At 37.8% G+C, this 13,140-nt stretch overlaps 1 protein-coding gene across 2 annotated transcripts in view; it reads right to left on the reverse strand.

Moving 5' to 3' along the window:
* LOC107666334 (nectin-2-like) overlaps positions 1–12,749 on the reverse strand; it is a 168,747-nt gene extending 155,998 nt beyond the window's left edge. Inside the window, exon 1 of one of the 2 annotated variants that reach the window (XM_016457588.1) lies at positions 12,301–12,730. In XM_016457588.1, the coding sequence (XP_016313074.1) occupies positions 12,301–12,349 (49 nt within the window). In that variant the 5' untranslated portion in view covers positions 12,350–12,730. Of the gene's footprint in view, positions 1–12,300 lie in introns of both variants that reach the window. The other variant, XM_016457587.1, reaches the window with a different exon arrangement.
* Between the last annotated feature and the right edge of the window lie 391 nt (positions 12,750–13,140).

The raw sequence follows: 13,140 nt of genomic DNA on the forward strand, positions 1-13,140 counted from the left end.
GGGAGAGAGAGGGGGGGTCACATCACAAACACATACCAGCTTCATCACTGTGTCTGTCACGCGACTCTGTTCCCCTTTCGGGCTCTGTCTTTACATTTATTTTGAAAGATGAAGCTCGCGATTATGGTAAGGGGCGTTACATTTCCGACGAGTGCTTGCGGTGTTCGGCCAATCACAATGCACTGGGTCAGCTGGCCAATCAGAGCAGACTGCGCTTGTCAAAGGAAGGGGCTTTGTTGAAAACGACGTGTTTGAGTGAGGCGGGGCATAGAGGACCTACAATAATGTACAGTATTTGAAAAATAATGTGTTTTTTGAACATTAAAGCATGTTAACATATTCTGTTACACCAAATACACAAAATAATGATCTTTAAAAAAGCTGACACCTTCAAGTTTAGTTTCATGCATTAATGCAATGCGGCATTGTGACTCATCAGAGAGACTGATTGTTCCTAACACATTTACCTTATTTCAGGTATAACACTGTCCATCTACAGCTCAATGCAAGTTTGAGAGCCGTCACTCAAATAACAACACTTCAAATGAAACATCTGACGGGTTATGTTATGTTATAACGAGCTTGTTTTTGTGTTGAGTAATATTTGATGGGAGTCAGGATAATACTTGAGAGTTCAAAGCAGGATTCAACAGGACACGGATGTTTGGACGTTGACATTCAGAAGAAATGCGATTGTGAAAGCGAACCCACATATTTACGAACGGTCACTTCCGTACGCACCTTAGGCTACGTCCACACAAAGCCAGAGCTTTCCCTATCTGATCTTTTTTTTCTCCTCGTCTCAAGAAATATCTGCGTCCACACGAAACCACAAAACGATGTAGTATACATGCCAGACCAGTATGTGGCGCTGTAATTCTGCCACAGAGATACACTAAAAATGGAGAAGAAGACTTGGACTATGCGCATAAACCTTGCGCGCGGTATACAAACGAACATGGAACAATACATTTATTAATCTGTGTTAATGTTAGTTCAAAAGACAATCGTTCAGTGTTTGTTCATGTTTTTGTTGCTGTTACGTGACGTAGCGATGTCTGACTAGGGACGAGACGTGGGCTGATGGCGTCATCGTTTCAGAAAATATACGGATTCGCTGTCCACACGAAAACGCAAGGGTGGCGTTTTCAGATTTATCCACTCTGGGACCCGGTTTCAAAAAATATCTGTTTCACTCTCCCAAAACACCGGATCCGTGTGGACGAAACGCCTATACGATACAAAATGTATGCATATACAGCTAAACGCGTCTCCGTGTGGACGGGGCCTTAATCTAATCGTGTGATTAACCAGAAGGCTAACAGCTGATGAAACGATAATGGCATGGTACTTTACATAATATCACGTGAAATCTGAGAAAATCCTGGTCTAATGCCAGCATGGGTATGGGATTTTTGCTTCACCAGATTTTATATTGAGCCCTGAAGCAGAACCAGTTTATGAGAAATTCTAGTAATGATGTTGGCATTTGACTACACTTGTGAAAAAGAAGTACACTTTAGCATACTTGTAAAAAGTGTACTTAATACTTATGGAAACAATACTAAACTATACAATATATTAATATACTATATAATAAAAGAACATACTTAGTATATTTTTGGAATACTTAAATGATTATTAGTTTAAATTTATATTAAATGCAATCAGCTGAACTTTAGAGTGCTTTTTTTAAAGGGGTCATATGATGTTGCTAAAAATAACAATATTTTGTGTATTTGGTGTAATGAAATGTGTTTATGCGGTTTAAGGTTAAAAAAAACATTATTTATATCTCTTTGGATTTGAGACTTCAGTCTTTGCAACTTTACAGATCTTCTTTATGCACCAAGAGCTTGTAACACTCCAAAGAGAAAGGAAAAACTGAAATCGCATCATATGACCCCTTTAACATCTTTGTCATTTCATAATTTTATTGTTTTTGAAATCATGTACTATCAAATGGTCATTATCTTCTGCATTACAAACAAAATTAAATGCAATTGCATCAAAATCCAAAATTTAAATGTATTAATATTTCCATGAACTGTATAGGCCCGACAATATACTAAATTATTATCAATGACATGAATTGGAAAAGTGACATTTTTGCTTTGAAAACATGTTGAAATCCAGGCTCGCCTTTTATTTTCACCACAATTCAAAAGAGACATTCCAAGAAATGAGTATTTCTCCAGCCTGAGGAGGGCTTACATGTTCAACATCCTCCTTAGGATTCGGACCACGCTTCCTAATGAAGCAGGAATTAACCTCTGTCATCTGACTTAGTCAATTTCCTTTGGCTCTTCTCTCTTTCTTTCCACTTATCACCGTTCTGAGAAATGGTGCAGGATTTGACACTCACCAATGTGAGAACGTGAGACAGAGAGAGAGAGAGAGAGAAATGGGAATAAGAGTGCCTGAGAATAGTCTTGGTTATGACAGTACGGCCAAACTTTGGAAACTTCTGGGCTTTGGAAACACAGGCACGGTCTCTAGATCCAAGAGCAGTCACCTGTGCAGTGTCAATGTGCCTGACACTCAACCCACCGTGAGCTTTCACGTGACGGACAGATAGCTATCGGACGGAAGAAATGGGAAAAATTAGTGTGCCAATGCGAGACCCCTCACACAGGACCGAGAATGAGAAATGAGATTAAAAGAAGAGCAAATGGAGACTTTGTCCTCAGGAGAGACACCGGAGACTTCCTGTAGTCGTGTTTTGCAGACATACTTTGTGGTTTGTATTCCATCCGAATTAAAATACATCTGTTTCTTACACAACCTGTGTATTTACCTGCTGTCTTTCAGCTAACTCAGGCAGGCGTCCTCTGAGGAATCCATTCACATCCAGATAGGAATGTCTGTGATTGTGGTGCATTATTTTTTTCCACAATATTTCTCATTTATTTTAACCTTTGTTGGATACAGTGACCGAAGCTACATTTCTTGTTTTGCTGCCCAGTGCACCTTCATCATGGATTCAGACCTTTTAATCAACTTTCTGGGTAAAATAACAGCTGGTGGTTCAAGATCCTTGAACAGGATCCTTGGAAAAGACGTAAGCAAGATGACCTAACTGGATCACACAGAAGAGGTTATGTTTTGCCATGTATTGCGACATTTTCCAGCTAAAAAAAAATAAAAATAAAAAAATATGTGAAAATATATATTTTTTAAATAATTAAATCTAAATATTATTATTTTATTATACAGTTTTTTTAATACATCTTTTTAATATATAATTATACATAATATTTTTTTAAATTATTTTACATAACATTTCAAGCATCTTATAAATCAACGAATTCTCTTAATTTTATACTTAACATATTAAATATATAAATAAATAAATTATCTTAATTATATACGCAACATATTACATATATAAGCATTTATTTCAATGGACTTCATGATGCACACATCCATGACCATCCACAATGCCTATATCCAGAAAATAAACAGTCCCATCTTAGTAAAAATGACAGACATCCCAATCCCATCTGAATCAGTTCATGAAATCACAGACATCGGCTGTTAATTATAACTCCAACATAATTTGTAAAACTAATCTCCTACGATAAGTGCATATGTGATCAGATTTGTCTGCAATCAAAAATTTCAATTTGAATGAATTGAAAATATGTTAGCACATTCTTCCAAAACCAAATTATCTGTTTTACGAGAATTTTACGCAGATTTGTATAGCCTTGTACTCCATTATCTGTCAAAAAAATTCAATTTACTACTCTGCATCTGCAACTTAAAATGAACTTTAAAAGAGCAAAACCTCTGGGCAACAATATTTTCTTCAGCGCGTCTGGGTCTTTACACATAATCCTATGTATTTTCTATATTTGCAAGCACGTAGGTGTGCCTGGAATTGGACAAAGTGTATGTAAAAAATGTTCCTGTGTGCTTGTGGAGAGTGTGTTGCCATGCCTGGATATATTGCAATTTTAGTCTCAGTATCCAGACAAGTGTGATTCTGCAATTCTACAGTCTGCAGACCCCCATCTGTTCCCGCTCAGTTACTAAAACCTTTTTTAGCCATTTCCATCGCTACAAAGAGCTGAACAAACTTACAGCGGTATATAACTGCCAAGTCAGCTGGAATTAAAAAGCAGAAACACACACACACACACACGCACACAGAAGGACTAGGGCATCACAGTCAGCCGCTCATATAAACATTTATGAAATTTCCCCACTAAAGTCATTTTCCCTAACACCATGACTGGAGCTCTGTGGAATCCTCTAGAAGCATTAGCCTTTCACCCTTCAACTCAGAGCTTTGGATGCCAGCAACTCCGAAAATTCTCTCCAGGGTTTAAATCTGCGGCTTGAGACATGCCTGTCATCTCAATTCACCGAACCGAACTTAAAAACCATACAGGAGATAAAACTTTTATTTATCTATTTCGCTTTGTTTACTCCCAAGGTCTTAGAATAACAGCTCTGGTTGGAAGTCATTCTTCATTAACTGCTTATCAAAAAAGAGACTCAAAATATCAAAATAACAGAGCAAAAATCATGTTCCTTCTCTACCTCTATTCAAGTCAACAACATGAAGTCAAAACTGACATGAGTTACTTTATTACACGCTTAAAGTCTTGTTGTCAACAATTCATTGGTGAATGTCATTCTAAAGAAAAAGACATGTTTGTCTTTCATCAAATTGTGACACCTTGCACAATCCAATCAATTCCCACCTTTTTTTCTTGTTAAATATTGTTTCATTCAGAAACGTCACATTATGGAAGTAAAATGAGTTGAGAACGCACTTATTGACTTTTAAAAAGAGATTATTTAAAAATAAAGCTTTTAATCAAAAACGTGCTATTATTCAATTCCTTGCAAAATTATCACAAAGGCTCAAAGCAAGGGACTCAAATTAAAAAGAGCAAAAAATATTTTTTTAAAAGTTCGAAAAAAACAGTTCTACTGCCTCTAAATAGCTTATATGGTCTTTTTTAAGTTTCTTAAGACAATATGAAAGAAATAACACTATTTACTTTCATACACACTCATGATCTCATTTGCTCATTTTCATAATCTTTCACCAAACCGTGACAACTTGCACAATCCAATCAATTCCCACCTTTTTTTCTTGTAAAATATTGTTTCATTCTGATACATGTCACATTATGGAACAAAAACGGCTTGGAAATACACGTTGACTTTAAAAAATTAGCTTTTAAATCAAAAACATTCAAATTCCTTGCAAACAGATCTCAAACGCCCAAATCATCATTCCACGAATATTAAAAATATCAAAAACAGAGCAAAAAAAAAAAAGTTCCTCTACTGCTTTTATGGTCATTTAAGCAAAGCATGAAAACAAAACTGACAACATTTACTGTTGTCTTCATAATCTTTCATCAAACTGTGACAACTTGCACAATCCAATCAATTCCCACATTTTTTCCTCATTAAATATGGTTTCATTTAGAACGGTGTCACATTATGGACATAAACGGGGTTGCAAACACACTTGTTGACTTCAAAATAAAAAAGAGCTTTTAATCAGAAACATTCCAGTACTGTTCCTCAATTCCTTGCAAACGATAACGAAACCCCAAATCACTGTTCCGCAAGCATAACACAAAGGTTTAATGACAAATGACATGGTCTTCAAATTCATCTCTCAGATAAAAAGCAGAAGATGAGAAAATGAGATCCTGTAAGCCACCTTTTTTAGATGACACAAATTTATTGTTGGTACCGAGGTTAACACCGCTGTAAATTACAGAGTTCTGCTGAGGTGGAAGCGTGGTTTCTATTACACAGGTAGATTAAGCACATAAAGACATGCACACACGTTCGAATGTGTGCCTGCATAATTAAAAGCAGCACATTAACGGCGCGGGGCTAAGAAAGTCAATCATGCAGCGAGCTTCTGAAGAAGATCAGATGGTAATTAAGGCAATTTCAGCTCCTCCCTCAAGAGGATCTCAATGAATCAGCATAGTTTGCACTAGCTCAGGCAAATGCTGTTAACATGCAATACCCACCACCAATGCTTCTGACGGATGCTCACCTGCATGCATGGACATGTTAAACTAATAAAAGTCAAATTTCAATATGCACTCATCAAACCTTGATCAAATTACCTTGGGTAGTCTATGCAATTCACATTAATTTTATAGCTCTACACTCAATTATTCAGATGTTTCTCCAAGAATTCCTATGAGCAATAAAAACAAACAGAAATGAGTTCTACTTACATGAAACATAAATGAGAACTCCATTAAGTCATCTGAGCAATGAAAGAGCAGCACTTATGTGCTTCATGTACTTAATCTACCACCAATCCAGCTGACAAATGAAAGGACAGCTAACCTGAATTTTAAGACAAGTTAAGCCGCAAAGAAGAACTAGATTTGCATTTTTTCCCTAAGGCAAAAAAAATAGCACTTACTTGCACAGCAACAATCGAAATAATGTTTTAAGTAAGTCTAGGTTTTAAGCTTTGGTTCTGTGCATATACAATGCCACAACAAAGTCCATGTTCGTTTTTTTTGTCAAGTATACGAGTCAAAATCTGCTAAAATGTAAATAATTGTAACAAATAATGTAAAAATGTAGCATCTTTTTTTTTGGAAAAGTGAAAACCGCCTTAATTTTTTAAACAACTGATAAGAGAATGAACTACGTTTTACAAAAACCACCTGTCAATTTATGTATTATGTATGTTACAGCTTCTGACAGACAGCATGTTGAAGCTGCTGAGGCCACTATTTTCTCAGAAAATGACATGGTCAAAAATAGTGTGGGTTTTCCATGAAATGCCTGGGCCTCTGCTTCTTGTAAATACTACTATATTAGTAGACAAAATGTTACATTCAACTGTTGCAAATTTGCTGACTTCCGAAAATCAAGTAAATTTTTTTTTTTTTTACCAGGAAACTAGTGCTTTTTATGCACAAAATTGTTTATATTCTCTACTGTAACAAAAATCTCTTATTTAAGCTCATGAAAGTGCAGATCCTGTTGTAAATAAGTGAAAAAACAACTTTTAAAACTGTTGTTCCATTATTACTCCTAAGCAGATTTTGAGAATCAATATAACACAACACTGTTTTTGCAGTGCAAAGTCAACGATGTGCCAAAAAAGATTGAATAAAAGAAAACACCACAATCAAAATTCAATATGCAAGTAGATGCAAGAAGGAAAACCAATTGTTATTCAGTATGCAAAATACACTTGACATCAATCTAAAATGTAAATGACAACCTAGAATTCAATGGGACTTTAAGATTAAAGTTTAACAAAATGTTAAAGAAAGCTTTACAAGGTTTACAAAAACCAAATCTAGCACACTTAACTCTGACTACGTTTACATGGACATCAGTAATCTAATTATGTACCTTATTATGAATAAGACAATATTACGATTAAGGTGTTTACATGAGTTGCTTTTAGAATATTCCTTTCATGTTCCCGATTTACATGTTATAGTACATAGTTCGATTAATGGCACCACGTAACGCCATCCGACATCCCCTCCGGAATTTCATGTATAAACATATAGTTCCTCTTCGTGATGATGCCATATACAGTTTTGGGTGTTTCATTTTTAATTTACTGAAAGCTTCAAGTGCAGTTAATTATTTGTCATGCTATACATGCAAACAGACGACGGCGTTGTTGAAGCCATTCTTTTGTTTGCCGTCAAACGGTTGACCACTGCCGTGTGTGTATCCTGTCGCAAAATGCGGCGAAAAGTCTTACACGATGGTAATAATGTGATTAAGGTGTGTACATGTCTTTACTGCACTTCCAGTATAAGTCATTATAATCAGTAATTATGGCCCCACTGGATGCAACAAATGCCTCGTTTATAATGGGTTTTCATGTTTTTGAATCGTTGCTCAGGCCTGACAGGTCATCACAGTATGGTAAGGGGCGTAACATTTCCGTCACACGCTTGAGGTATTCGGTCAATCATAACGCACTGGATAGCTGGCCAATCACAGCACACCTCGCTTTTCAGACCGATGAGCTTTGTAAAAATCGACGCGTTTCAGAAAGGCGGGGCATAGAGGAGAAACAATAATGTACAGTATGTGGAAAATAATGTGTTTTTTTAACCTTAAACTGCATAAACACATTTCATTACACCAAATACACAAAATAATGTTATTTTTAGAAACATCATATGACCCCTTTAAGGTATGTACATGTCTTTACTACACTTCAATGCGACTAAAATAGGAATACTCCACATGTCTTAATTCGATTAGTGTTTACTTCGATTATGACTTTAGCCGGATTAAGGTAATCAAAAAACTCTGTTTACATGGTAGATTATTAATCAGAGTATTGTCTTAATCGTATTAAAATCGGAGTATTGTTGTCCATGTAAACTTACTGACTGTGTCCTAACCAACTATTTATAGCTGTAAACTTATCACACCCTACCAGGTTAGGATACAGCACAAGGCTGAAACCTATAAAAGTTTTATACTTCAGTTAAAGGTTTAAAACAAATACCTCAAAAATGTTTGAGGTATATCAATGCAGCACAGCGGTGAGATGGCTTGTCGCTCTTTGCTTAAAAGACTGAAAGAAATGAAGGCATTGAAAATTTTAAAGAGGGTGGAAAAACCCTTTGAATGAGCCCAGGGTCACGAAAAAGGCTGATCTCAGAGCCCACACAAAATAATCCCTCTCTTTAGCCTTCATTTTATCAGGCACAGTGGTGGGTGATGAGACGACATGGCTGGCCTCCAGGAGTCCTCCGGCCTTCACTAACGGCACCAATGACCACCTCAGCGCTAAGCGGCAGAGGAGGACAGAGAGAGAGAGAGAGAAAAAAGGGAGGCGGAGAGTCAAAGGGACAGGGAGACAGAGAATATCTCTTACACGCCGTGAGACAAACAGATAAATCGGGAGACGGACGGAGACACAGAGCAGATTTTCCATCTGTTATCTGATTCCCCATTTACGACTGCAGTATATTTTCAAGTCCAGCGAGCAAGACTGCGCCTATCTCAGGATTCAGGATTCTCAGGATTCTGACTAGAACCAGAAAATCTGAGCATATCACACCAGTCCTCAGGTCCTTACACTGGCTTCCAGTTATATTTAGGATTGATTTGAAAGTACTTTTACTCGTTTATAAATCACTCAATGGCCTAGGACCTAAATACATTGCAGATATGCTCACTGAATATAAACCTAACAGACAACTCAGATCATTAGGATCGCGTCAGTTAGAAATACCAAGGGTTCACACAAAACAAGGGGAATCTGCTTTTAGCAATTTTGCCACCCGCAGTTGGAATAAGCTTCCAGAAGAGAGAAGATGTTCTAAAACATTAGTCACATTCAAATCTAGACTCAAAACTCATCTGTTTAGCTGTGCATTTATTGAATAAGCACTGTGCTACATCCGAACTGATTGCACTGTATTTTATGTATAATAATTTTCTATTTTTACTGTATTTTATGTATGTGTAATGATTTTCTATTTTTAACTGTCTTAAATTCGTTTTAAATCATTTTCAACGTTTTTAATTCCTTGTTTTATTCTTGTGATTTTTTTTTTTTTTTTTATGATTATTTTACTTTCTTTTATGTAAAGCACTTTGAATTACCATTGCGTACGAAATGTGTTATATAAATAAACTTGCCTTGCCTATCAAACAATTTTCGTTTTTTGTACACTCTGGAACTTAAGTCATTTCAAATATATAATCTACATTACAAAAGATACCACAGAAACAGCTCCTAGACAGTGGGGGCCATAATGATGTAAAAACTGTGTGAGACAGAGGTAAATCGAGGACAGGCGGGGGACCTTTTTTGTCAACACAACACTGTGCTCCACTCTACAGACACTCATAAACAATGGAAGTGGAAGAGACAGAGGGTCTTACAGGCGACCAATCACTAAAGCCACCAGAACAAAGGCTTGAGACGGAGCTCTGAATGCACGGCGGGAGAAAAAAGGAGGAGGGGTGCGAGGAAAGGGCACTCATTCAAAGGCCAGCAATTTTAGTCCCTCCTGCATGCTCAACGTGGGTGAGTGTCAGAGGGGAAGACAGAGAAAGGTTTCTTGTGAAGGTGTGAGTTTCATTCGACGCTCTCTTTTGGACAATGCAGACTCTGAGGTCTTTTATTCTTGGGAACCTGTTGGCATAGAAGCGCATTGTTCAGTGGGGAGAAAAAAGGAATACAAGGAAACTACATTATCATGCCTTTGTGCGGGAGTTGCTCTTTGCCACTGCACTGACATTTGTTGCTTCTGACAGTAATGGAAGGCCAAAGGGAGCCAATAAGGAAAGTATCTACTTCCATTTGTCGTGCTTCCTTGATCCCAAACTGAATTAAGCACTCAGCAATAATGTTTTAAACTCCCCTCAAAGACTCTAAAACAAGATGGGTGCCATCAGATCCCCAATGAAAAGGGGTCTCCATGACAACTGTGAGAAACCTTCACCTCACCCCTGAAGATCCCTTTAATACACAAACCTTTGACATGTACCAACAAGATTAATGGGCAACCGAAAGTCTTGCGCGCATGGTAATAACCCTCTGCTCGTCCTGAGGTGTAAAACGCCTTATCCCGTGAAGAAATTAATAGAGGCGAACCCCAGAGTGTGCCCACGCGAGTTGAGCGGCACTGGAATCTTGGCATGACTAATTGTGGTGCCACGATTCATCCATCCAAAACTCATTTATCCAACGGCCAAGATGCTCCTCTTATTTCTTGCAAAATATGTGCACAGAGACCGCTCAAGATCGGGATTCATTTACAGCCACCCAGTGCCAGTATCACGTTGAGTTTCCCTGCCCATGTACCTGAAAAGCTGATGTTTTGTGTGACTAGCATGCAATAAAACACTCTGATTAAAAAAAAACTGGTTTGAAACTGGTCTGAAACTGGTTTGAAAACCACCTTTCAGGGTTGAAAACAGTGTTCCAACAAGTGGAAGAGCAGCAAGTGCAAAGAGAGCAAATAAAGGGCAAAATAGTGATACATTAGGAAGAGTATAAAAATTGCTCTGCATATCTCATTCATATTTTTTGGCATTTAAGTGCCGTTCACACCAAGAAAGACAACTATAATTGATTAATATTAATAATGTGAATAATAAGAGGAACAGAGGAACAATATCGTTGGAATCACTTTCAGAGTTTCAGATTTTTTTTTTTTCAGCTGATGAACAATAAAAACATTGACAGCCAATCAGAATCCATCTAACATTAAAAAGCTTGAGAATTTAAAGAGGTAGAAGACAAAATTGCAGTGCGCGATTAAAATAATCAGAACGTTGTCTTTCGTTGGTAATATAGTTATTATAGCCTAGTTATCTTTATTATTATTATTTTTGATTTGAACAGGTCTTTACGCTTTATTTTTCAATTTTATTGCACAAATTAGTTCATAACCGACTCTTCCGCATGTTGTTTGTTGATACTGGACACGACTTTGTACGAAAATGTTTTTGGAACCATAGATACAATCATAAAAAAAACAATGCAAATAGTTGCGTAAAGTACGCGCTATGTTGCCAAAACATGTAACCTGAGTCTTTAAATAGGCTACGCGCAGAGCTCCAGTCCTGCAGTGTAGCCTCGGCTTACGCAGAACCACAGAATGTCTCTCCTTATCAGAGGAAAGCAGCCCCTCTGAGACGCCATCGAATCACTGTGATGTTCAAACCACCAGGGAAGAAATGTCTAGGACCATCACCACATGCAAGACTAGTGTGGCAAATAAGGGGAACAGTAACTTAAAATACAATTTTATAACGGTGGTATCTCAAAATAGCAGAAGACTTGCATAAAATTCAGACATCATTGCATTTTGAAGAGTTACAGTCAGCAGCGCAGACCTGTCATAAACCTTAAAAGTGTTAACAACTACACCGTTGCATTTCTTGCCACCACTGTACATATAACTAAAATACATATAACAAAAGATATAATACATGTAAAAGTTTCAAACTGTAAAGTAGGTGATTAAGAAAGATAATACAATTACACCTGCTCCCTTGCAAAACGACAGGCCACATCTTGCGTAACATGGCGTACGAGACCAGGGATACGGGTAACGCAGTAAGTGGCTCTGATTAAGTTAACCAGGATAACCTAGATAAGCAGGTAAGCTCAGCGCGCACCAGCGTTACGCACGCATGCAACTTGCGTATCAATATACACTTGGGACGGGCGACTTCATGTTAAGCGCGCTCAATTAAGGTAAACATCATACAAATTAGCTAGTAAATCAGTTTCAAAACCGAGCGAGCAGTAAAAAGATTAACCCACAAGTTACTGTGTCACATTACCTTGGCTGGACAGAAGACACGCGCTGAGAATCAGGCAACAGTTTATCATCGTAACGGCGCTCAGTCCGCTCTCGTCCGCGGGAGGTTAAACAAATCCTGGAAACTTTAGCATAAAATCTCTTTTACTTTGCGAAGCGAACCGGAGGCAGTGTGTTCAGGTTCGTCAGATCGCAATCTCAGCCTGCTCTCCGCTCCAACTGCTGGTAAAGCCCGGAGTGTGTACAGGTATGTTATTGTGCTCGTGATGGTGACGAACGCCGTTGAGTCCTCCTGCCTGACGCGACGCGCTCCCTCGTTCTGTTCGAGCGCTAGCGCGACCGATAGAATTGGGCATGATGTGATGTCATCGTCGCGTCACGCCGAAGTGGGAATGGCACGACAGTGAAGTTTAGAACTTGAGGATTGGGCTGCCGCGATACACTACTTACGCGTAAAGTCCAGATATTCTGGTTTTACGCGTTTTGTGCGAGATTGTAATCAGTGTGCGAAATTAACTGGGGATTTAGACAAAATGCCCCGTGGTAAATTCCCCTGGTTTCTACCTAACGTTTGATGCTGTGTGTGTAATATATAACATTCTGTATTAAATAAACAGTACAATTATACGTGCCGCCTCAAAATAGTTCATATATGTAGAGAGTATAGTCTGTTATGGCTGTACTATAATGTATGGCATTCTATAGCACTATTTTGAATCAAAACTGACACAATACACTTTAATACCTAATTAGAATCACTATTCAAGTCAATCTAATTAGATATTATAGCCTATTGCGACAGTAAACAACTGTACACTCTAACAGAGAACGACCGATTATGTAAAGTGCATTATAGCAGAGG

Source organism: Sinocyclocheilus anshuiensis, unplaced genomic scaffold, assembly GCF_001515605.1.
Source record: "Sinocyclocheilus anshuiensis isolate Anshui unplaced genomic scaffold, SAMN03320099.WGS_v1.1 scaffold868, whole genome shotgun sequence".
Lineage (NCBI taxonomy): Eukaryota > Metazoa > Chordata > Actinopteri > Cypriniformes > Cyprinidae > Sinocyclocheilus > Sinocyclocheilus anshuiensis.